General features: G+C 34.5%; 1 protein-coding gene across 1 annotated transcript in view; it reads left to right on the top strand.

The window, feature by feature from the left end:
- The first annotated feature begins 2,273 nt into the window (after positions 1-2,273).
- POLQ (DNA polymerase theta) overlaps positions 2,274-26,319 on the top strand; it is a 100,808-nt gene continuing 76,762 nt past the window's right edge. The window contains exons 1-9 of the mRNA XM_051985367.1: positions 2,274-2,969; positions 6,383-6,565; positions 7,249-7,379; positions 10,901-11,057; positions 14,330-14,438; positions 15,110-15,329; positions 17,593-17,740; positions 19,641-19,787; positions 20,395-20,607. Coding sequence (XP_051841327.1) covers positions 2,759-2,969; positions 6,383-6,565; positions 7,249-7,379; positions 10,901-11,057; positions 14,330-14,438; positions 15,110-15,329; positions 17,593-17,740; positions 19,641-19,787; positions 20,395-20,607 — 1,519 coding nt within the window. The 5' untranslated portion in view covers positions 2,274-2,758. The remainder of the gene's footprint in view (positions 2,970-6,382; positions 6,566-7,248; positions 7,380-10,900; positions 11,058-14,329; positions 14,439-15,109; positions 15,330-17,592; positions 17,741-19,640; positions 19,788-20,394; positions 20,608-26,319) is intronic.

Genomic DNA, 26,319 nt, shown 5'->3' with positions numbered 1-26,319 from the left:
CAAAAAACAAAAACAAAACAAACAAAAAAAACAATCAGCAGAATTCGTAAGGGGGATATGGAAGCCTATTTGGAAGTATTTCAAGTGAGCTTCATAGAGTATAAATCCTATTCACTAGAGTGACTGGAATACATATCTCTCCCTTGGATAGAGCTGACATTCTTAAGAAATTCTATTTAATAGTTTAATGCGACCACTACCTCTCTGTTTTGTGTTCATGGTAAATGTAATGTCCAGGACACTAACTGCTTTTACATTATGTTTTTATAAGTGTCTTTTTGATGGGATTTCAGTAGATAAAATAATCTTAATAGCACTATCTTTTCCACCATTTTTTTTCCCATGGCTAGTTTTTTCAAGCAGATGACTAACATTATCCACATTTCTGTCAGCATCCAATTTTAGTGTGTGACATGTGTTGAACTCTCCCCTAGATTCTGGATTGCACTCAATTTTGGCATTTAGATCTTTTTGAATAGAATAGACTATGTTACTACTAGAAGGAAATATTTCCCATTGCAATTTATTAAATTGCTTTTCTTGTACAAATCTATTTCATGTTAATTCATTCAATTTACATTTATTGAGTTCTGATTCACTTAAAGGCACCAGGATGTAGATGTAATAGTAAATACAAAGATGCATGACACGTGTCAATCTTCTGGGCATCTACAGTGTCTAACTCCTTGTAACTCCATTTGGAGGCTTTTTTTTTTGACAAAGATATTGGAGCAGTTTGCCATTTCCTTCTCTAGCTTATTTTATATATGAGGAACCTTGAGGTAAATAGGGCTAAGTGACTTGCCCAGAGTTAGTGGAAAACTCTTGGCTGTCCATCTGTCATCTTATCGTCTATCTGTCATTTCTTACTCTTGATTTTCTCTCTCTCTGTTATTATTCCTTATTATTGCCCTCTCCTGTTCTCTTTAAAGTTTCTTCTTCATTATGTGTTTGAAATCTGTTTACCTCCACTATTGTCTCTTCTTCTAGGTCAGATTGATCCTAATGTTTAGTTAGTCAGAGATAGTAGTGCATATAGCAACAATAAGAAACCATTAGCCTTTAATTTCAGTAAAAGAGCTTTTCAAGTTCTCTCCTTTTCTTTTGGGCAATCCTTGATCCAGTGGTAGAGATTCATGTCCCATTTCGATACAGGAAAACAATGAAATCATGGACAATTCATATCTCAGGGCTTCATTTCCCTCAGCTATAAAATAGGGATAACAATCCTTCCTCTTTACTGCTGTGTAAAACATTTTGGAGACTTTCAAGCGGAAAGCATTTTGAGACTTTCAAATACTATGAAATTTATGAAGTTATTTCCCCAAGATCTTTCAAGTACTAAGCAGGATCAAGATTAGATTTCGGACAATCTGACTTCAGATCAAGAGGTCCAGATCTCAATTAGGTACACAAAGAAGAGAAAGGAAAATTTTCTCAATTTGTTAAACATCCCGCAATTTCCTTCGCCTGCGGCTCATTTAAATCTTATTAGCTCAATTGATAAATCCTTTGTTACTAAGAATCACAGTTATTTATTCTTAAGTCTTTAACTTTCCTGTATTTCCTAAGGGAAAATAGGGAGCGAGATTGGAAGGAGGGACAAGCTGGAATTGGACATTTATTTCTTAGGGCAATTCTGGGAAAGACACATTTTAAAACAGACCTAAGGCAAGTAGCTTAAAACTCTTTCATTCTTTCTTTCTTTTATAAATTAGCTTTTTAAAGCAAACGAGGATTCAATTCAGGAAAGCGGGTTGGGGAGGACACAAAGCCATTTGTAGAAGTGGATTGAGCGAGAATGGAGGACTGATTATACTATTGTTGAGGCCAGCTCGCGCACTTTCCCTAGCCATAGCCCCAAGCCCAGAACCCTCTGCCACATCCACTGACCTCCCGGGCTTCTTTTAAATCGCCTTTTCCAAACCCTTTTCAATGCCTTTCCTCCTCTCATTTCCCCCCCTCTAACTTGTATATTTCCCACTTATGTTTGCCTGTGGTGTGCCCCATTAGATTGTGAGCTTCTTAAAGAAAGGTGCTATCTTTTGACTCCTTTTGATATCTATTTCTTGATAATGAAACAAACCACCCGCAAAGGGCAGAACATTTGTTTTAAGTACACCTAAAAGATGTTCTTTTTGTATCCACGACTCTTGGCGCTTATTCACAGATGAAGAAACTGAGGCAGTTCGCGAGGTTAATGTGATGTAGTTGCACAGAGCTCCTGGCGGCAGAGCTAGTCTAGACAAGTCACCTCGGGGCTATTCACAATAAAGATAATAAACTACCTTTTAAAGTTTGCAAAATGTTCTAAAAATATTTTATTTTTACAACAAATCAGGGGCAGAACAGGAAACTGAGGCAGGCAGTTAAGACTTGCCTAGGGTTAGCAGATGTCTGAAGGCGGACTTGAACTTGGGTCTTCCACGCTTCAAATCCAGCCTTCCATCCACTTATGGTCAAGGAAGTAAAGTGAAGACCGAGAGCTGGGGAACCTCCTTCTAAAGAGCATCTAGGAAACCAGCCAAACCTCAAAGGTCGCTCTAGTCATCTCCTCTCCGACTCTCCCTAATAAAAAAGAGCGTCCTCTCTATGGTCTCTGAGGTGATGCCATACGCTGAACTCTATGGTTCCGGGGCTGGATGGGAGGCCTGGATTTGAAACCACCGGCGGGAAAATGGCGGCTGCTGCAGCGCCTGGACCCGGGAGCGGCCGGGTTCTCCTCCAGCAGCCGGCACGGAGTTGATGAGCAGCTGGGATGATGAAACTCACCGGTCGGAGCCTGAAGCGGCGGCGCTCGTCGTCGCCCGGCTCGGATTCTTTCTTGGGACGCGGCGGCAGCAGCGGCAAGAGAAGAGACAGAAGTAGCGGAGGTGTTGGGGCAAGTCCGCGGGAGCCCGTGGGACCGGTACTGAGCCCGCCCCCGGAGCTGGCGAGTAGCCTGCGGAGGAGCAGCCTCAGCTCGCCAGGTACGGCGGGCAGCCGCCGGAGTCGGTTCGGGGAAGGCTGGGACGGAGGCAAGCGCTAGAAGCGTGCGGTCCGCCCCCGCCCCAGCCGGTGTCATTTACTTTCACTCGGAATCGCCTCCTCCCGGGATGTCAGTTACATACTGAAAGTCATTTCTGACGCTTCCTTCCCTCTTAATTTCCCCTTCCCTTTCTCCCCGCTCTTTCTCACTTGTCTCCTTCTGTAAGAGACTTTGTGTAATTCCCCCCTTACCCCCATTTCTCTTCCTTTCTCTCCCTCTTCTCCTTTTCCCTTCCAATTTTTAAAAACTTCCCTCATTCCCTCTTTCTGTCCCTCTTCTTCCAACCCCTTTCCTTGGTTGCTTTTCTCTTACTTCAAATGATTATCACGATGCTTGGAATTTACTAAGCACTTGTTAACCTAAACCAGGTTAATATTCAGTGTAATTGATTTCCTTTGTAATCCTAAACATTTTATTTTTAAACATACATTTCTTTTTATACTGTATAAATTTCTTTCAGTATCCCTTCCAGCGCCTTATCTCCCAGAGCCAAATAACTAAATTTTAATTTATTTTAAGAGTAATAGATTTTTTTCATTTTCAAAATATATGCAAAGATAATTTTAAACATTCACCCTTGCAAAATCTTGTGTTCCAAATTTTTCTCCCTCCCTTCTCCTGCCCCCAGACAACTAGTAATCCTCTATCTATCTGTCAAACTAAAATTTTAAACACATGTTTAATTAAACTTTCAGTTCTAGATTGTCTCCCTCAGCCATTGGGAAGACAAGAAATTCAAACCCATTACAAATAGGATGCCATACTTTCTTATGTGTGTATTTTTTAGTGTATTAGCTATGGTGAGGGTAGCAGAAAAAATATCCTTCAGTTCACACTTTGAGTCTATCAGTTCTTTCGTTGGTTCATAGCATTTTTAATTGTGAGTTCTTTGGAATTTTGTATTGATCAGAGTTTCTAAGTCTTTCTGAGTTGATTAATATTATTTTTATTACAATATTGCTGTTATTCTTCTCACTTCATTTTGCTCATGTAATTCTTATCAGATTTTTTTGAAACTCTTGCATCATTTCTTATAGCACAGTACTGTATTCTATCACATTTACATACTATATAACTTGTTCAGCCATTCCCCAATTAATGGACATCCCCTCAAAGTTCAGTTCTTTTCTACACAAAAAAGCACTATATGAGATTTTTTTTTTAAAGAAAAGAAAACATTAGCGAAACTGATTATATATAGAAAAATTAAAAATATATGCAGTGTCCCACACTCCAGTACCTTCTACTTCTGCAAAGGGAAAGAGTTGGAATGTTTTCTCATGTTTCTTCATTATTGAATGTTCTTGTGTTCCAAAAAATTCACATTAAAATTTTTTTTATTTGCCTTTTGTTTTTACAGCGCCCAAATTTCTCCCCTATTCTCTTCTCAACTCTTTTCCACAGAGCAATTTCATATAACCAACAACATTTTTAAAGAGAAAAAAAAGAAGGGGAGAGGAAGCAAAACTGATGTATACATCACATATGGTGTTCCATATTCTTGAACCTCTTACCGCTGCAAAAAAACGGAGGGGTGTCTTTTCATGTCTCTTAAGACAAAGCTTATTCCTTGTAATGTGCAACATTCACTTTTTATCCTTTAAAGTTTCCTAAACTTGTCACTATATTCATTGTTATATATAATATACACATTTTTATTTGATGCATCTAAAAACATTATTGTGAGAAGTAGAAATGTTAAAAATTTATAGTCTACCAAAAAATTCCCAGTTCACTTTTATGGCCGGGAAAAAATAAGCACAGGAGTTGGGCACAGAAGAAAATGTACTCCATCTGGAGGAAAGGCCCTGGGTTTGCATCTTAGCTCTGGCAATTCCTCTCTGAGTGACCAGTTATTAATAGCAGGTATTTATATAATGTTTTGAGGTTTGCAAAGCACCCTTTATTTGTTATCTCAGTGGATTCTCAGAACAATCTTGTGAGTTAGATACTATTATCATCCCTATTTTACACATTAGGAAACTGAAGTTAAGTAACTCGTGGGTGACAGAACTGTTGAGTCATTTATCTGCCTGCCAGTTAACTCTGCTCTACGTTTTGTTTCTCAGGTCCTACTTTTCCAAGGTCCAAAAGCTGGAAGGAGCTGAGGTTCCTTGTATCAGTTCAACCCATACTCAAAAGGAATCCTCACTATAAACACAATTTTTGAGTGGCCATCCAGACTCTGCTTGAAGAACTACAACTGGTAGCAGAGGCAGCTCATGTTACTTTGGCATAGCTTCTAATTGCTTATCACTTTTCTTGGCATTAAGCTGAAATTTGCCTCTTTATAATTTACATCTATGGTTCCCAGTGCTGACTCCATGACTACTTGAAAGAACAAGTCCATTTGCTGGTCAATATGTTCATTCCTGGGGATTAACCTATATCTATCACCTAAGTCTAAACATTCAGACTAAAGATTCTAGTTCTTCAACCTTTCTTTTTATAAAATTTACTCAAGCTGTTTGTTTCAGGTACTTTGGTTGGTTCTGGGATTACAGATCAAAATAGAAACTATCCTTGCTCTCCATGAGTTTATATAATAGAGAAGGATGAATAAGTATACATAAATTTATATATATACACATACATATATATATATATGCTATATATATATATACACACACACACAACATAAACATAAAATTAATAATCACAAATATGGTCTATGGATTCAGCAGTTAAGAGACTTTTGTAACCTTGGAAAAGTTGGGATTGGAAGACAGATTTTAAGGTGTAGAAGAAATGGAGGATGTAGAAGTAGAACCATTGAATATAGACAACTTTTTCTATGAATTTAGTTTTGAAAGTCAATATGTGAAGGTAGTTAAATACTGGATAATGAATATAAATATAATAATAAAAATAAATGCTAAGGTACTCTAGCTCTGGAATAATTGATCTCTAAGGCCTCATTTTGCTCTAAATGTGTGATAGTAACATGCCAGAATTTGAAGAGAATTTAGCAGTCATCTAATCTAACCACTTTTAAAGATTCTTATTTAAAGATGAGAAAACTGACTTGCTAAATATCAAGGTAGTAAGTGTCAGAGCCAGGATTTGAAGGCTCTAAATTTCTAAATTGGTTCTAAATTTCTTTCAATTGCATAACGCTGTTTTCTTTTATAATTTCTTAGAAATTTCTTGTCCTTAACCAAAATACAACTAATCAAAGAGCATTAGATAAGAGACTAGTGCTGTAGTTCAGGTGTTAGACTGAGAAGAAGTTTGAGTTTGGGCCAGTCACAAATTTTTTGTAGTAGATGACTCCTTTGAATTTTAACAATCTTAAAATGAAATTTCTATTCCACCAGTCATCACTGTTTGTGTGTTTGTTTTTTTCCCTAAAAGGACCTTTCAAGCCCGTGGTAGTTCCTGATAACCAAATAGACAAATTGCTCCTGGCAAGCTGGGGGCTTCCTAAAGCAGTTCTGGAGAAATATCAAAGTTTTGGTGTGGTTCAGATGTTTGAATGGCAAGCAGAATGTCTCTTGCTTGGACAGGTCCTGGAAGGAAGAAACTTAGTTTATTCAGGTATTCCAATTTCTGTTACTATTATCTAATTTATTTTAAAGACATTATTGATATGTAAAATAGTATGCTAAATAATTGTACGTGGAATTTTTTTTTTTTATCAAATAAACATGTTCAGAGCAGATATAATTATCTTTTAATGAATTGTTATATAGTTATGGGATGCTATTTGATAACAGCTTTCATTTTTTGGAATTGGAATTCATTTATTTCACTGTGGTGGCCTGAAGATGAATAAATAAATTTACAATACACAAAGTATTTCAAAGTCTTAAAATGTATTTTAACCAGCTACCAAGCTCATAATAGGCTTTTTTTTTTTTGTAAAGCATTTGGGCTAATTTGCCAGAGTTACACATCTAGTAAATGTTAAGTATTTGAGGCTAAATTTGAGCTCCAATCCTCCTGACTCCAGAACTAGTGCTCTATCTACTGTGCCATCTAGCTGCCCTCTCCCCATAGTGTACTTTTGATATTTTGTTATTTAGTCTGTTAGTACATGTGGCTTCAGATTCTTAGCTCATCATTAAGAGTATTCCAGCATATTATTTCAAATTATTGTCTTAAATTTACTGACTCTAACTTTAAAGAACTATCAAAGGTATGCTTAAAATAAATATAATAAAATAGTGTTAAACGCTATTTACTTTGTGATGACTTTTAAAATAATCATGTTCTTTTAGCCCCTACAAGTGCTGGAAAGACTCTTGTTGCTGAATTACTGATTCTGAAGAGGGTTTTGGAAATGCGTAAGAAAGCTTTATTCATTCTGCCCTTTGTTTCGGTGGCTAAAGAGAAAAAATATTATCTTCAGGTAAGTCTAAAATAACCATCCCATTAAGATTACTTATATTCTGACTGAGATGAATGAAAAGTCCACTGTTAAAAACTATGCTCTAAATCTCTTTTTCAAGTGAGTTTCAGAAACAATTGAATAGATCAGTTTTTTTGTGATAATAACATTGTGTCTTCAGAATGTCAATTTTTAAAGAAGGAAATTTGAAAAGAATGATATAAGTTCAGTTCAACAAGTACTTATTAAATGTTTACTATTTGCTGGGTACTGGTAATAAATGCTGGAGATAGCAGATAAATATGTAACAGTACCTGCCTTCAAGTGTCTTTACATTTTTTGGGGGAAGAGCTATATCATGTACATATATTATTCATATGTATAATATACAATATAATATAATAATTTGAGGGACAGAGTAGTGATAACTTCAGAAAAGACTTTCCCTATGTACCAGAGTTAAATCTTGAAGAAAACTAAAGTTACTTTGAGGAGGTGAGTGGAAATGCATTTCAAGTATAAGAATGACAGGTACAAATGTGAGAGCTCAAATATTGAATTTCAGAGATAACTATTATAGTCTACTTTGTCTGGAATGTAGCATTTATTAAAGGAAGTATGAAATAAAACAGGAAAAGTAGGTGAGAACTAGATTGTGAAGGGTATTAAATGATAGTCATGGGAATTAATTTTTTATCTCAGAGGTAACAGGGATCCATTTTAGGATTTTGAGCAGTGAAGTGTCATGGTTAAACCTGGATTTAGGAAGATTATGTAGGTTGCTCCACAGTGGTGCTTACCCTATGAATAGGGAAGAGAAGGCAGTGGATGTGAGAGGTGTTCTTGAGGCAGGATTGGCAAGACTTGGTGATTGTATGTGAGGGATGAGGGAATGGAATGAACTGAAGATTACCCCAAGTTTGCTTCACTGAATGGCTGGAAGGATGATAGTGCCATAATTTGAAATAGGGAAGCTTAGAGAAGGATCATGTTTAGACAGAAAAAGAATGACTTTCTTTTTGAATGTTCGTGAATTACTTAGGGAAAGAGTTTGGTGATATGGTACTAGAGGTCAAGGTCATTTATTTGGGAATCATTTACACAGAGATATAATTGAACTGATGGGAGCTGATGAAATCACTTGGAAAGGATTTAAGCCCAGACAGAATTTTGTAAAATAAACAAGGTTTAAGGCCGGGACATGAATATTTCATTGAAGAATGAGAGACAGGAAGGTGGAGAACTAGGAAAAAAGAATATTCAGAAAAGGTGGAGGGATACAACAGTGTCAGAAACTGCAGAGAGGTCAAGTAGGATAAAGACTGAGAAATGTCCATGGATTTAACAGTTAAGAGACTTTTGTAACCTTGGAAAAGTTCGGTGGGGTTGGAAGACAGATTTTAAGGTATGAAAAAAATGGAGGGTGTAGAAGCAGAACCATTGGTTATAGACAACTTTTTCTATGAATTTAGCTTTGAAAGTCAAAAAAGATATGTAATTATAGTTTTCTTTTTTTTTTAAATTATTTTATAATAACTTTATATTGACAGAATCCATGCCAGGGTAATTTTTTACAACATTATCCCTTGCACTCGCTTCTGTTCCAATTTTTTCCCCTCCCTCCCTCCACCCCCTCCCCTAGATGGCAAGCAGTCCTATATATGTTATGTTGCAGTATATCCTAGATACAATATATGTATGCAGAACCAAACAGTTCTCTTGTTGCACAGGGAGAATTGGATTCAGAAGGTATGTAATAATAGTTTTAAGGAATGGTATAGTCAAGTAAAATTTTTTTAATGGATAAGGAAGCCTGGGAATGTTTGTAGGCAGCAGGAAAATAATGGATAAATACCTCTTTCTTTTGTAAGTTAAGGAGTTATAGAAATTGTAGGATATTCTTGGAAAGGAAGATGGAGCATTTGATGCCCCAGATTTGTAGGAATTTATATCTTTTTGGTTTATATTTTACATTTACTTATCTGTGTATATATTAATTTTTAATACTCTCAGCAGAATGTAAGATTGTGAAGGCAGGAATTGTTTTGTTTGTATCTTTTAGTCCTGAAGTGCCTTGCTCAGTGCTCATTATGTATTAGACAGTTAATAAATGCTTATTTAACTGAATCGTATTTGGCTCCAGTTAGCAGGATGGGGTACATGCATAAATCAATCAATTTTACTGTTGCTAATTAACAGGACATAGTTTATATTTAAGACAAAGAAACAATTTTGTTGTTATTATTATTATTTACGTGTACATCCACCATCTCAAACAGGACTTCACTGCTCATATATTAGCGAGAGATGGGGCAAGTCAGGGTAGGAAGGGGAAGAGGGAAAGTGTGTGTGTGTGTGTGTGTGTGTGAGATCCCAGACTTAGCATGACATTTCTTCTGAGGTAGTCTTCAAGCTTTCAGTCATGCTTCATAGACCATAACACTTTTTCATAGATATTTCAGAGGTAAAATAATCAACAAGTCTGGGCTTAAATGCTGATAACTTTAACAGAATTCTCTCAAATAAGTGGCAAGTCCAAAGTTAAGAAAATGATGAAAACATCCTTGTTATGAACACCTTGGATTAAAGGTTAACTTCAAAGTCTGTTACAATGGAGATTTTGTTTTTTCATTCATTTTATGTAATAGGCCAAAACTACACTAAAACATTTGGGACACTCCATAAAAATTTATCAGAATTAGTTTATGACAATGAGAGTTTAAAGTCTATGATCAAATTATTTTCTTTTAGCATTATAATGAAACTATAGGCATGATTTTACTTTGTTTGGGGCCTTAATGCTATAGTCTAAGGTGATTTTCCTGTATTTTTTATTTTTGCAGATGGATAGGCATATTAGAATTACTTTGATCATTATCGTTAAAATAGTACTTGAGAATTTTTTGGTTTGTTTCGTACATTTCTTCATTGCTTACTTTGATGTCTTATTTTCTAGTAGAGATAATTCTGTATTTCAGAGACTGCCAACAAATAGTATTTCTACCCTGTTATGACTTAGCAAGCTGAAAAGACATGGGGTGTGGGCCAAGTGTGTTCTGTGAGGACTAGCTTTGCTGTATTAGGAGTGGGCTCCTTACCAGAGGGCTGCTGGGGGATGACTGTTTCCAGCTACAGCAACTGGAAATCTGTGTCTTAGAGGCAGAATTGGCAAGGCTTGATGATTGTATATCAGGGGTGAGGGAATGGAATGAATTGAAGATTACCCCAAGTTTGCTAAACTAAATAACTGGAAGGATGATGGTGCCGTAATTCAAAATTTAAAACTTTGATGAAATCATGAATCCTGAAAAGTATAATGGAATATCTCTTCCTGTCTTAAAGCTGAATATGTACCAGGTTCTAGAATTTCTACATTTTAGCACATAATTCTGAGTTGAACTGAATAGGCTCAGGTTTATAAGATGGATATGAGTGTTAAGTGATCTTCAAAGTTTTAATATCTGTACATTTGAGTGCTTGACTATTTAATTTATCTTGTAAATTACAATTCAAGTCAAGTTTATTTGTTTTTTTATTTTTAGAACCTGTTTCAGGAAGTAGGATTGCTGGTGGAAGGCTACATGGGCAGCTGCTCCCCAGCAGTCCGTTTTTCTGCTTTGGATATTGCTGTCTGTACAATCGAGAGAGCCAATGGTCTGGTCAATCGCTTAATAGAGGAAGATAAGATGGATTTGTTAGGTGAGCTCACTATGAAAATACCGTTTCCATTGTTGGGTAGTGGAAAGGAAAAGTCACTATGGAATGGTTCCTGTTCCCAGTATTTATTTCTCAGGTCCTTCACACTTTGCTTCATTTCTTCTATTGACAAAATCAGCAGGGTGATAAGATCAGGATGTAGTAGAAGGGTAGTTTTTGTTGTTGTTTAGTTCAACAGTTATTTTTTTAAGAGCCTATTTTGTGCAATACACTATGCTAGACAGCAGGGGAAATCCTAAGTATCTTACTAGATGAAATTTAATGGAGAAAGTGACACATTTACAAATACTATTATAAAATACATAAAAACTTAAGAGAATTGTTGTAAGTTAAGAACTTTTAGATCTGGCTGGGGAAGATCGATTGTTATCAGTAAGAGCTTTGTCAAGGAGACATAAGATTATTTATGCTATTTGGCTCAAAAGCGCTTTCTTCATAGTGCAAAGGATAGCAATTAAAAAGGCATATGAAAGCACTACACAGTTGGTGAAAAAGAATTATTTTACTCTAATGTGAAGAAATTATAGGTTACAAATTATATGCACAGCACAGAAGTAAAGCATATATAGTTTTATTAAATTGACACAGCTTCATTCTAGCTCATCTTTCCCTGTCTTTGTACCTTTGCACGTACTTTTTTTATTTATTTATGAAACAAACTCCTCTCCAATTTCCTCTTGAACTTCTTCTCTGCCATTAACACCTGACTCATATGTCATTTCTAGTGTCTTTCCTCAGTAGTCTTTTCAACCCCAAGCTAGAGGTGATTGCTTCTTTTGTGATTTTGCCTGTGTGATTAATCATTTTCCAATTTCTACACAAATAATTATTATACCTGAATCACTTGCTCTCATAAGATCATAAGCTTATGTTTTGGGAGATAGGGACTATTAATTTTCATTTTTGTAGCTTTAGCATAGTCTTTTGTAAGTAAGCACTTAACAAATATTTGTTGAATTAAGTTGAATTACTAAGTGGAGTAGAATTAAGTATAAGTTCTCCCATTCGAATTAATTGTGATTTAAGTCAGTCTGAATTAGTGATGTTAAAATTTTAGACTATTTTAAAAGAAATACTGTTTACTGTACAATACTTTAACTGTTAACCAGTTGATATCAAATACAAATGAGTACAATTAATAATAGTAGCATAATTCCTAAAAAACACTTCACTTGAAGTGCATAAACATATGATATAATTGATTTCATTAATTTGCTTGCCAACACACTTTTTATTTTTCTAATTATAATGTAAAGATAGTTTTCAGCATTCATTTTTATAAGATTTTGAGTTCCAAATTTTTTTCTCCTTTTCTTCTTTCCCTCTCCTCTTCCCAAGATAGCAAGCAATCTAATGCAGATTATATATGTAGAATGATTTTATACATATTTTCATATTTATCATAATGTGAAAGAAAAATCAGAACAAAAGGAAAAAGTGAGAAAGAAAAAGCAAACAACAAAGGTGAAAATAGTATGCTTTGATCTTCATTTAGTCTCCATAGTTCTCCCTCTGGATGCAGATGGCATTTTCCATCCCAATTCTGTTAGTTTTTGCCTTGGATCTGTATTGCTGAGAAGAGCTAAGTCTACCATAGTTGATCATTACATAATCTTGTTATTATGTAGAATGATCTCATGTTTCTGCTCACTTCACTCATCATCAGTTCACAAAAGTCTTTCCGAACTTTTCTGAAATCAGCCTGTTTATCATTTCTGATAGAACAAAAATATTCCATTACATTCTCATACCATAATTTATTCAGCTGTTCCCCAATGGATGGACATCCACTCAATTCTTTGCCACTATAAAAAGAGCTGTTAACAAACATTTTGCACATATAGATCCTTTTCCCATTTTTATGCTCCCTTTGGGATACAGATCCAGTAGTAACACTCCTGGATCAAAGACTATGCATAGCCCTTTGTTGCCAGCACATTTTAAATAAATAATGCAGAGGTAGACTTCATGGGAGTCCAATCTGAAGAATCACAAATTCTGAATTAATGGATTCCAAAATAATGAGATTTACTGAATCATCTGAAACTTCTTTATATTTTTCTGATATCTGAAGATATTTTTGTTGCCACTGTGCCATTGTAGAAGTTTGAAATGTTTGACTGGAATGTGGTGTGTGTAATTTAATCTTAGCTCTCAACCATTATCATTTTTAATAGTAATGTCACTCTAAAGAATTGTGACATACCTGCAACAAGATTCTTCTCCCAAGTGGGCTTTTAGGAATTTGAGGTTCCAATTCATGTGATAATTATGCCTGCTGTATAATTAGAGGAGTTGTAATTATAGAATTACTTTCAGTTTAAAGCTGGCAGGAATATTAAAGGTTTAATCTTTTAATTTTACAGATTTTTCAGAGACTGAAAAGCCAGAGATGGTATTTACTCAAAGTCACATTTGTGTAAATGGACAGCAGTTGGGATTTGAATCAGTAATGTGATTTAAATCCAATTTGCTCTTTCCTCTAAGGCTGATTGATGCCTATGTGAAGGATATAAATAGGGGAAACATGTTGAAATGGGGATGAATTAAATAGGCCCAAATGATATTGGTTCTCTCTTGAAAAGTAGAACTTGAAGCATAAAAATAAATGTTTGTTGAGATTCATTCTTTAGTGTTGACCAGGGAAGAGATTGTCCCATCTGGCCTATAAGAAAATTCACAAGAATATTTTTCATTTCTTGGTCAAGTGTGACAAACTATGCAACTTTAGTTTAATGAAAATTTCTATAAAGCCATCCATTTTCCTTTGTTCTAATTCCTTTTATTTTTAACTAAGCAACCTTATGATAAGAAAGCAAAAAGACATGTTCTGAGTACTGAGTTCTCATGTATTGAGAATCAAGTATATTGCTAGCTACTAGTTAGTTGGTATTTTTTGACTGCTTTATTTCCTTTAAAGGTACTTAATTATCTTTTTGATAGAAATAAGTTTAGATAATATGAGTCAATTTTTCAGGGTTTGCTCATCAAGGTTCTTATGTAGAATTAGGACTAATTGTATTCCACCAAAACATAGCTAGCCAACTTTATCCAAAATCTTTTTTGTAGAGGTTAGAAGATAACCTGATAGTTTGTCATATGAGACCTTTTCCCATTATTTCCACTTTTAGAATTTTTCTATATCTAGGCTACAGGGATCTACCTAATATTTATAATATTTGATCTTTTTAAGGTTTATGGGACTTAATGTGAAACTCTGTAGAATTTAATATCTGAAGATATCATCTTTTTAGGAATGGTGGTTGTAGATGAATTGCACATGCTGGGAGATTCTCATCGTGGATACCTACTAGAACTTCTATTGACTAAGGTTCGATATGTGACTCAGAGAGCGGCAGCACGGTGAGTGAATGAAATCCTTTCTTTTTTAGATTTTCAGTAGAACTGGAGAAATTTAAATTATTGAATTAGCTGAATACAGTACTTTTCTTATTTGGAATCTGGTACGTGATGGAAAACAATTCCTCTTTCAATAAACCCTCATATATAGATCATGGATCTAAAGCCAAAAGAGACCCCTGGGGTCATGTGCTCCAGTGTTGTCATTTTTCCAGAGATTAGCCCAGAAGAACGTTTCAGAGCAGAATTTGGTGCCATCATTTGACTGTGGGACCATTGCTCATTTTTCTTCCTATATTTACTTGATATTGAAGAAAATTTATATTGGAGCACTTGACACTGAGATTGAATTATAGATTCCTTTTTTTTTTTTTTAAAGAAAATTTTATCTTTTATCTTTGAGCTTCACTAATATCTTTGACACATTTAGATGTGTAACTTTAGAAATGTTGACGAAAAATCAATGATGTTCTTTTATAGTTCATATTATAGGCTTTTGAGTAGGTGTATTGATAGGTTATATTTTTTTTGGGGGGGTGTGTATGTATAAGACGGATAGTAGCAGGATCCACTTATCATCTAATACTAAGAATAAACTTTGGGAGTTTTATTATGGTGAATAGCTATAACTTGTCTTCTATTTTGTTACTACTTGTTTTATATGCTTTTCACAGCCCAGAAAATTTGACCAGTGATTTTTCTAAAGACATTCAGATAATTGGCATGAGTGCAACGCTTCCTAATCTTGACCTTGTAGCTTCCTGGTTAAATGCTGAACTCTATCATACTGACTTTCGACCAGTACCGCTTTTGGAATCATTAAAAATTGGTAATTCAATATATGACTCATCCATGAAACTTGTGAGGGAGTTTCAACCCATGCTCCAAGTGAAGGTAAATTCTTTTTCTTTTTTAATTAAACATTTTCTTTTTTCTAAACGTTAGATATATCCATACCTCTTAGATTAAATTTATAAGTCTCAACCTATAAGATTATATTAGAGATTTTAAAGTTAGATAATTTAGAGAATTCAAAATCATATTGCTAATAATTGTCCCTTCAGAATTCATAAAATAGTATTTTGTACTCTATTGCATTCATGATGTAATCATTCAATCAATCAATATTAATCTCTCACTATCAGACAGCTTCTACAAAATAGTATATGTTATAGTTGTGCTCATATCTGTATTAGACTGAACTCTTTAAGAGCAGGAAGCTCAGCTTTGCTTTTGCTGAACCCCTAGCTGCTCATGCTCTATCTTCTTGGGATATTTAATAAATGTTTGCTTTTGCTTAAAAGAATCTTGTTAAAACTAAAAGTCAATATTTTACTGATGTTTAGCTATATCCTACAGAGCTAGCTAATGTTCATACCAGATAATATCCCCAAGAATGTAACTTTTTATGATTATAAATCCTTTTATTGTATGATTATATTTTTTCTTATTCCCATCTGGGGAGCAGGCTCATAAAAGCCTCTCTGGTGTGATATCTTAAGTTTCATTTGCCTTTGAATACTACAATAGGCACATTTTAGTAGGAGGGTAGGTATAGGACTGACAATGTAGGGTGTACTTATGCGTTCTTTAAGGGGTGCAGTTGTAACCTCTGATGAGTAACACTTTTTTAAGCTGCTCTGAGAACTTCATAGAAATATGTATTGTCCAGTTCCTTTGAAGCAACCTAAGATCACCTAGCTTTGGGTGAGTGAGCCTCTGAAGTGGACATTCAGATCTGGGTGTTATGAAAGGATAATTCTTTTTCCTTAACATATATGTAAGTACAGTATAACTTTGAAGCCATAATGAGAAGTAGGTCAACAAAACACTTAAGAACAAAAAAAACCCAACCTTAAGTATGTGATATAGCTTTTATGTCATACTTCAAAGTTTATAGAGCTCTGTAAATGTTATTCGATCTAACCATTGAACCTGTGAGGTAGGTGCTGTGATGTATGAAAATTCTGAGAGACATGATTTCTGGGTAGTTAATAGCTATTTTATTAATTATAGCTAGAAGGTAATAAAATGGTGGTCATTTGGTTGTCTCTCTAAAACCAAAGAGAAATTATGGATAGCAATCAACCCTTGGAAGACTGGGGTGTTCCTAACTGGTGGATTTGATTAGTTAACAATTAATGGGAGAATGAATATTTTAATGAGAGATGGATCTATCCTCATGAGGGGCGGGGACATGACTTTGACTAGACAAAGAGACTATCTTTATTCACAGACATCTGGAGGGCCTTCCCCCTCAATTTAGATAAAAAGGGGACCACCCAGGCCACCCATGGACTGAAATTCACCTAAATTAGATTTTCTTTGTAAGGTCTTCTAACTTGGGTAGTGAGAAGCATGTGCTCCCGAGATTTTGGACAATCTCATCTATCAGCAAGGAGTAGGTTTTGAATGAAGAAATAGAAAGGAAAAAACCCTTGGTCTTTTTCTACTCCCTTATCTTCCCCTCATACATTAGTCATTGGTTATTCACAATCATTTCTCTCAATCCTATTCTTATCTCCATTTTAAAATTGAGGTAACTAAGGCTGAATCATCCATCATTAAGCAACTTGCCTAGGGTTCACACAATGTCCCAGTGGCATTTGAATTCAGGCCTTTTTGACTCTAGGTCCAGCACTGGTACTTATTGAGCTATCTTGATACCTTTGATAAGTGTGCTTGTACATATGACATAGGAAGGCTTATCCCATTATCACTAAGAGTTTTAAGTACATATCTCCTTCTGGGCAGTGGAGAACAAGTTGAAGCCATTTATTTATTATGTGAGTTTTGGTAATATATATTTAGTTATATTTGTTAGAGACAGTGTTTAGTCTTGTAATTGGACATTGCCAGTTCTCTGGCTAACTGCTATCCCTCAAATGATGGCCCCAGGAGGACAGAATCATCAGTTTCTCCTCATTTGGGGCTGACACTAGACTACTGAGTACACTAGACCACTATCCAACAGTTCAAATTTTGGAGTTATTTAACAGGTAACAGCTTATTTATTATAATTATTAGAAACTGAAAACTTTGCTTATGAAACAATATGCTTGAAAAACAATATGATTTGAAATGTCTTGGATAAGATGTGTTTTTTGAAAGTACTTTATATTGGAAGAGGAACTAAAAGGTATTCTTTCCTTTTTAGGGAGATGAGGACCATATAGTTAGCTTATGCTACGAGATCATCTGTGATGGCTATTCAGTCCTAATTTTCTGTCCATCAAAGAGTTGGTGTGAGAAACTGGCAAATATCATCGCCCATGAGTTTTATGACTTGCAGCATCAAGCACAAGGTGAGTTACAGACACTAGGACAATGCAATCTTTTCTCTGTTGTAGCCTCTAGTTATAAAAAAATACTGACTCCACACACAGTTCAGACCAGGCAGGGTTCTTTTGAGTGTGAGAGAAAATGTTCCAAAGGTTATCATTTGAACTTGTGAGGAGCTTTTAAGTAAAGAAATTGTCTTTCCATGCAGAATGGCAGGGCTTTGCCACTTCTAGTGTGAGTGCCAAGAGGATGCCTAGATGTTAAGTGACTTTTCTAAGTTCATATAATCAGTATTAGAGGATGCCCTTGAGCCCACATCTTTGTGACCCCGAGGTGAGCTCTGTATTTATTATGCATGATGTTTCTCCTTGTTATTAATCAGTTAACTAATTACAATTTGTAAAGTACCTAATATGTGCTGGCTAAGCAAGGTGATATAAAGAACAGCAAAACTTAACCCCTACTTCTCAGGGAGCTTACAATCTAAGCAATTATATACAAATAAACTAGATAGAGGATAAATTGGGTATAGTCTCACAGGGAAGGCTGTAAAATTAAGAAGAATTGGGAAAAGGTGCATTAGAAATATACAAGAGATAGGGGAAATTATGAAAAATAAAGTAATCAATTTTGTTAATGAAAAAGCAAAATATAAAATTGATGTAGCTAGACTAAGAAAAGTCTGTCAAATTGGAGAAATATATTTGCCCCAAGTATCAAAGTCCATTATACAAAATCTGTACAAAATTGATAACAATTTATTAGAATATAAGTATGCAATTTTCAAAATAAAACTCAATTACCTCATAAAAATGTTTCAAATAGAGAAATACAAATTAAAATAACTTTTACCTTATGCAGCATGCACATTCAATTGACAAAATTGAAAGTGGCAAAGGTTGAGGTAAGAGCACTGATATACAATTTATACAATTGTGAATTAGTCCAGCTGTTCTGGAAAACAGTCTGGAACTGTTTTATTGAAAGATACCATTATACTGGGTTTATGTGGGAAAGAGGTTAGTGTCAGTAAGAAAGGTCACATATGTTCCAAAATATTATTAGTAGCCCTGTAATGTTCTTCTTGGTTGGGTTTCCCTGGGGTCTCTGGGAGCAGCCTTCATTTCAGCTCAGTAATTACCACAAGTGCAGCCAGGTGTTCAAGTTCAAATCCTTTATTATCTCTTTGTCCAATGCTAGGCAGCTTTCTGGAGAGCCTTTCAGTCTGGCTGGGTCTTAGTGGGGGAAGTGCAGGAGGCCAGGCCAACCACCAGGAAGATCGAAGATGGAATTGAATTTCTCCCCTTGGTTCTGAGAGCTTAAGCTCCTGCCGCCAGTCCTTTGTCTTCTCTGCCTCTGCAGACTTCTCCTTTGTGTGTCTCTCAGTCCCTGCTTATATGCTCCACACTGAGTATAAACCAATCATTATATCACTAGGAAACCATTATTTGTTTAGGATTAAATCAATGCTAAACTAGATTTAACCGTTGTCTCCTCAATTCCACTTAATACCTTGTTTCAAGTTCTGGCCCATAACATAGCACTATTTGTAATAACAAAAGAACTGGAGTTGGCGCTAAGGTTTGCAAAACACTTTACACATATCATCTTGTTTTATTAGGTGCTTTTTTTTTTTTTTAATAGCTTCAGGTAATATACTTTTATAAGGAACTTATACACACAGACATATATATCAGATATACACATACTCCTCTGACTTAGCTTTTTACCAGAAGATCATGAATAATTTTTACTGGGTAAAGATAGCTATGAAAATATGTTAACATAATCATTTAATGAAGAAGGAAATGGCTTGATCATAGGAGTATCTCACTCATATATAAGAATAGTGGATGGGAGGAAAAATAATGGTTTTGCTTTATAATGGCTAATGAAAGTTTATTTTGAATTATTTTATAAAAGGATTTGTAAAGCCACCTGAACTTCACCCACTTACATTGGACCAAAAAGGACTCTTGGAAGTAGTGGATCAGTTAAAACGTTTGCCTTCTGGACTGGATTCTGTACTGCAACAAACTGTACCATGGGGCGTGGCATTTCATCATGCAGGTAGTCTGCAAACAGAATCAGAAATATTAGAATTGAGTCTGATTTTTTAGGACAATCTCATTTTGAAAATGTCAGTATTTCTTGATTTTCTGATTTTATATATATATATTTAATTTCCTCAATGCCCAGATATTAATGTTATAAGAGATTGTATCATCCCAGCTATAAAATACAAGTATAACCAGTATTTGACTTGACATGCACGTGGAATTTGGAGCTGGTTAGACCAAGGAGGTAACTTTTAAAGGAGTTGCATTTCTGTTCTTTTAATTCTTTGGACTTGATGACCATTCTTTGTTCCATTTCATTCTAGAATGTATCTATCATAATGTGTTTTAAAAATTCAAAATGAAATAAAATTTAATTCATTTTCATTTAAATTTTATATTTTGCATATCATTTAGCACTTGAAGAAGGAAGAAAAGTTTGCAAGGTCACATAAAACCAGATTGTCAAAACAAAAAAATTGGGGAGCTAATGAACTCTTGACCCTTCTCCATTCCTTAATAGTCTTTCTAAAATTTTAGTTATTACAGACTTTGGTTTAGATGCTTATAGATATCTTTTAAGTTCTTTTCTAAATATTTATGGAAACCCACCTTTTCAGGTCTCACTTTTGAGGAGAGGGATATAATTGAAGGATCATTTCGTCAAGGACTTATTCGTGTTTTAGTAGCGACATCTACACTTTCTTCTGGAGTGAATTTGCCTGCCCGTCGTGTGATTATTCGGACTCCTGTCTTTAATGGAAAATGTCTTGATATTCTCACTTATAAGCAGATGGTTGGTAGGGCAGGAAGGAAAGGTGTTGATACAATAGGTAAGTAGAATTCAATAATGCTAAGAACATGGACGATTTAGTTATGAGATTACTGTTTATGAAATAGTTGATAATTATTAAGGATAATATGAATAATAATCTATATGGGATCTTCAGAATCATGTTTTTAAAAGTGTAAAGTAAACTTCAAATGATTACAAAGGAAGCTAATAGTAAAAATCATGATTTAAACTTTCTCTGTCCAAATTCATAAATCTTTTGAAATAGAATCCATGTTGGTCTTTGGACCTCAGGTGAAGACTTCTATTAAAGGAATAAGAAAATGCTTAACTGAATTATAAAATGTATAGTTTTAATAGCACTGAAAATTGGGTGTTTTATGTTTTGGGAAGAAGCATCTTAATATTGGAGAAAGATTTACTGGAATTCAAGAAATCACTCATCTATTTCACTCTTCCTTTCCTTTAAAAAAAAAAAAATCTTGCTGATTTTTTTTAAACCCACTTTCATTTCACAAACCTAAAAAGTGCCTCAGGCAGCAGACATTTGATTTACTTATCAAATACTGAGAGATAGTAGCTAAGAACAACATTACTTTAAAATATAAACTCATTTGTAAAACGGTTACAGAGAAAAATAGATGATTATGAATAGTTTCATCTCATGGAACAGAAACAGTTAAAATTACTTTAAAGAAAGTTTGAAAGAAATCCAACAAAATTATTCTGAAGACATTTAAAGATGGAAAATAGAAGAATGAAAATACTACAGAAGAAAAATGGAAACTATCATAAATATTTTTGCAAGAATTTTTTTTCACTGTGAATCAAGCCACCAGGTTGTTACTCTTCACAGTCCCAGATGGTTGCATATAAAAGTCAGTAAGAATTTATTAAATGTTTACTCTGTCCCAAGCATTATATTAGAAAAGATAGAAATATTAAATAAATAAGGGCAAGAAAAGCAGCAGGATTATACTAATTGTGCATAAATAAGATTCATGTTGGACTGACATAGTTGTGAGGACATTGAGGAAATTTTCTTATTTTTTAATTTTTCTTGGGGCAGATATAATACTGGCCCTGGACATAACACCTGAGTTCAAATGTAGCCCCAGACACTTGACACTTACAAACTGTGTGACTAGATAAAGATCCTATTGCCTTGAGAAAATTTTTTTTTCCTTTTTTTTCCATTTTATTAAATTTAATTTTTAATTCCAAATTCTCTCCCTCTTCTCAAGTTTTCTTTTTCCATTGAGAAAGCAGGAAATAACAAAATTCATTACAAATATGAAGTCATGCAAAATAAAATCAGAACTTTTCTGAAGAAAGAGGAAGGTATTAATACTATAGAAAAATCTTAGGCTTTATTATTTTTATTTTTTTATTTTTTGCTGAGGCAATTGGGATTAAGTGACTTGCCCAGAGTCACACAGCCAGGAAGTGTTAAGTGTCTGAGGCCACATTTGAACTCAGGACCTCCTGAATTCAGGGCTGATGCTCTAACCACTGCGCCACCTAGCTGCCCCGGCTTTATTATTTTTAAAAAAGGAAACTAGAAAAAACAGATATCTTCTGATGTATAAGCTTATATCCTTAATGAAAATTTTAAAAGGGAGTAGATATAGTTTTTAAAAAATAATAATAGCTTTTTATTTTTCAAAATACATGCAAAGATAGTTTTCAACATTCACCCTTGAAAAATTTTGTATTGCAAATTTTTCTCCCTTCCTCCCCTCTCCCCTAGACAGCAAGTAATTGAATATAGACTAAAGGTGTAATTCTTCTAAAACATATTTCCACATTTATTGTGCTGCACAAGAAAATTCAGATCAAAAAGGAAAAAAAATGAGAAAAAAATAAGCAAATAGCAACAATAAAAAAGGTGAAAATACTATGTTGTGATCCACACTCAATTCCCACAGTTCTCTCTCTGGATACAGAAAGCACTTTCCATCACAAGTCTGTTAGAATTGTTATGAAGCATCTCACTGTTGAAAAGAGCCATGTCCATCAAAATTGATCATCATATATAATGTTGCTGTATATAATGATCTCCTGGTTCTGCTCATTTCACTCAGTATCAGTTCATGTAAGTCCAGGTCTCTCTGAAATCATCCTACTGGTCATTTCTTACAGAACTATAATATTCCATAACATTCAGATACCATAATTCATTCAGCCATTCTCCAAATGATGCACATCCAGGCAGTTTCCAGTTTCTTGCCATTACAAAGAGGTCTGCCACAAACATTTTTGCATATGTGGGTTCTTTTCCCTTTTTTATGATCTCTTTGGGATCCAGGTCCAGTAGAGACACTGCTGGATGGGTATGCACAGTTTGATAGCTCTTTGGGCATAGTTCAAAATAAGTTTTTTACAAATGATATTTTGACTTTTTTTAGCTATTATATTTCCAAAATTACTTTTTCCTTTTCATATTTGTAAAATGATTTCTGTATACCTGACTATGGTTCCTTTAAACATGAAATATTTCTTTCTGGTGGCTTGCAATATTTTTTCTTTGACTTGGAACCTTTTTATTATTGTTATTACATTTCCTGGTGTTTTTATTTTGAAGTTATTTCAGAAGGCAGGTTTATCATAGGTATAGGCAGTTTTCTTTCTTTCTTTTTTTTTTTTATTATAGCTTTTTATTTACAAGATATATGCATGGATAATTTTTCAGTATTGACCCTTGCAAAACCTTCTGTCCCAACTTTTCCTCTCCTTCCCTCTACCCCCTCCCCTCGATGTCAGGTAATCCAATACATGTTAAATATGTTAAAGTATATGTTAAATACAATATATGTATACATGTCCATACAGTTATTTTGTTGCACAAGAAAAATTGGACTTAGAAATAAGGTAAAAATAACCTGAGAAGGAAATCAAAAATGCAAGCAGACAAAAACAGAGGGAGTGAAAATGCTATGTTGTGGCCCACACTCATTTCCCAGAGTTCTTTCTCTGGGTGTAGCTGGTTCTCTTCAATACTGAACAATTGGAACTGCTTTGACTTATCTCATTGTTGAAGAGAGCCACATCCATCAGAATTGATCATCATACAGTATTGTTGTTGATATATATAATGATCTCCTGGTCCTGCTCATTTCACTCAGCATCAGTTCACATAAGTCTCTTCTGGACTCTCTGAAATCATCCTGCTGGTCATTTCTTTCAGAACAATAATATTCCATTACATTCATATACCACAATTTACCCATCCATTCTCCAATTGATGGGCATCCATTCAATTTCCAGTTTCTAGCCACTACAAATAGGGCTGCCACAAACATTCTTGCACATACAGGTCCCTTTCCCTTCTTTAGTATCTCTTTGGGGTATAAGCCCAGTAGTAGCACTGTTGGATCAAAGGGTATGCACAGTTTGATAACTTTTTGAGCATAGTTCCAAATTGCTCTCCAGAATGGTTGGTTCTGTTCACAGTTCCACCAACAATGTATCAGTGTCCCAGTTTTCCCACATTACCTCCAACATTCATCATTATCTTTTCCTGTCATCTTAACCAATCTGACAGGTGTGTAGTGGTATCTCAGAGTTGGCTTAATTTGCGTTTCTCTCTGATTAATAATGACTTGGAATATCTTTTCAAGTGGCTAGAAATAGTTTCTATTTTTTCATCTGAAAATTGTCTGTTTGTATCCTTTGATCATTTATCAATTGGAGAATGGCTTGATTTTTTTTTCTTTTTTTTTCTTTTTCTTTTTTTATTATAGCTTTTAATTTACAAATTATATTCATGGGTAATTTTTCGGCATTGACAATTGCAAAACCTTTTGTTCCAACTTTTCCCCTTCTTCCTCCCACCCCTTCCTCCAGATGGCAGGTTGACCAATACATGTTAAATATTTTAAAGTATAAGTTAAATACAATATATGTATACATGTCCAAACAGTTATTTTGCTGTACAAAAAGAATCGGACTTTGAAATAGTGTACAATTAGCCTGTGAAGGAAATAAAAAATGCAGATGGACAAAAATAGAGGGATTGGGAATTCTATGTAATGGTTCTTAGTCATCTCCCAGAGTTCTTTCGCTGGATGTGGCTGGTTCAATTCATTACTGATCTATTGGAAGTGATTTGGTTCATCTCATTGTTGAAGAGAGCCATATTCATCAGAATTGATCATCATATAGTATTGTTGAGGTATATAATAATCTCCTGGTCCTGCTCATTTCACTTAGCACCAGTTCAACACATAGACATTTTTGCAATTTTCCAGTCTTTGACTTTTTCTAATGTTCATTCAATCAATGAATGTTCTTCATTCATTGAGTATTCTTTATTCTATTTTTTAAAGCTAGTATACTACTTGTGTAGGGTTTTATACTTTCTATTCTGAGTTTTTTTTCTTTGTTTCTTTTTCTAGTTTTTTCTTCAAAATTACTTATTTATTTTTATCTTCTTTTTTTCCATCACTGCTAGATTTTTTTTTTTTTTTTTGTGGTAGAATCATTTTTCCCCTTTTGAGACTGGATGGAGAAACTTATTGGTGCTTCCCTTTGCTTTTGTTGATTATTTCTTCATGTCACCCTTTAAAAATCTTTGGGGATTTTCTTGGGGATGTTTGGCTTCACTATAATCTTTCATATCATCATTCTTTAACAGATATCTTCCACTAGCAACATTCCATTGTACATCACATTTTTACTATGATGCAATTTTTTGAAAGATGTAGTAAATACAAGATCACAGTGTTCTTATTGTTTGTTGATTATAAAAGAATATTTGATTCAGTAGAACACACTATTCTTTTCTAACAGAGTACCTATTTTAAAAAACTTTACATTTTATTTTGTCAATCAGCAAAAATTTGCCTTCTTAACCTTTTACTCCAAGTCCATTTTTCCTAAAACCCATTATAAACCAATATAATAAAATAAAACAAATTTTCACATTGGCCATTTCAAAAATCATCCCGTTTTGCACTCTGAGGCCTTCACCTCTCTATTAGGAAGCTGGTAAAATTTTTTTTCACTAGTCCCCTGGAATTGTGGTTGATCCTTATACTAATGAGAATTCCTGATTCTTTCAAACTTTGCTGTTGCTATTTTGCTGCCATCGTATAAATGTTCTTCTGTTTCTGTTGACTTCATTTGACCTCAGAACATATAAACTGCATCATTTCTCATAGCATATAATACTATTCTATCTCAATTACATACCATAACTTGTTTCTCCATTCTCCATTTTATAGGTATCCTGTCAGATTCTTATTCTTTGCCACTTCAAAAGAGCTATAAATATTTTTTTATACAGCCTTAAGATTTGTTTTGCATAGGGCTAATCTCTCCTTAATCTATCCTTCCTCTGAATCTTCCTCCCATTTTCTTTTCTTTTCCTTCAGTTTCCCTCATGAATGAGATGTATTTTGGTACCTACTTAGGGTTTGTGTGTGTGTCCAGTTAAGATGAGAATGAATTTGAAATACCAGTTGAATCTCTCCTCCTCTTTGTTTGTATAGCTTTTTGAGCATCATGATTTTGTAAGATAATTTCCCCTATCTTTCTTTTCTGTTAGATACATTATTCAACTACCTCCTCTTTAAAGGGAACCCTCCCCCACTTAGTTTCTACTTATTTGCTATTACAAAAACAGACATTATATTTTTGTATACATGGGTCCTTTTTCTTTTTTACAAAGCTCATTTGTTGTTTCAGTGGTGTCCAATTTTCTGTGACAAGTTGATGTTTTCTTGGCAAAGATACAGAAGTGATTTGCCAT

This window comes from Antechinus flavipes, chromosome 3 (assembly GCF_016432865.1).
Source record: "Antechinus flavipes isolate AdamAnt ecotype Samford, QLD, Australia chromosome 3, AdamAnt_v2, whole genome shotgun sequence".
NCBI lineage: Eukaryota > Metazoa > Chordata > Mammalia > Dasyuromorphia > Dasyuridae > Antechinus > Antechinus flavipes.
This window is presented reverse-complemented; position numbering and strand designations above follow the sequence as displayed.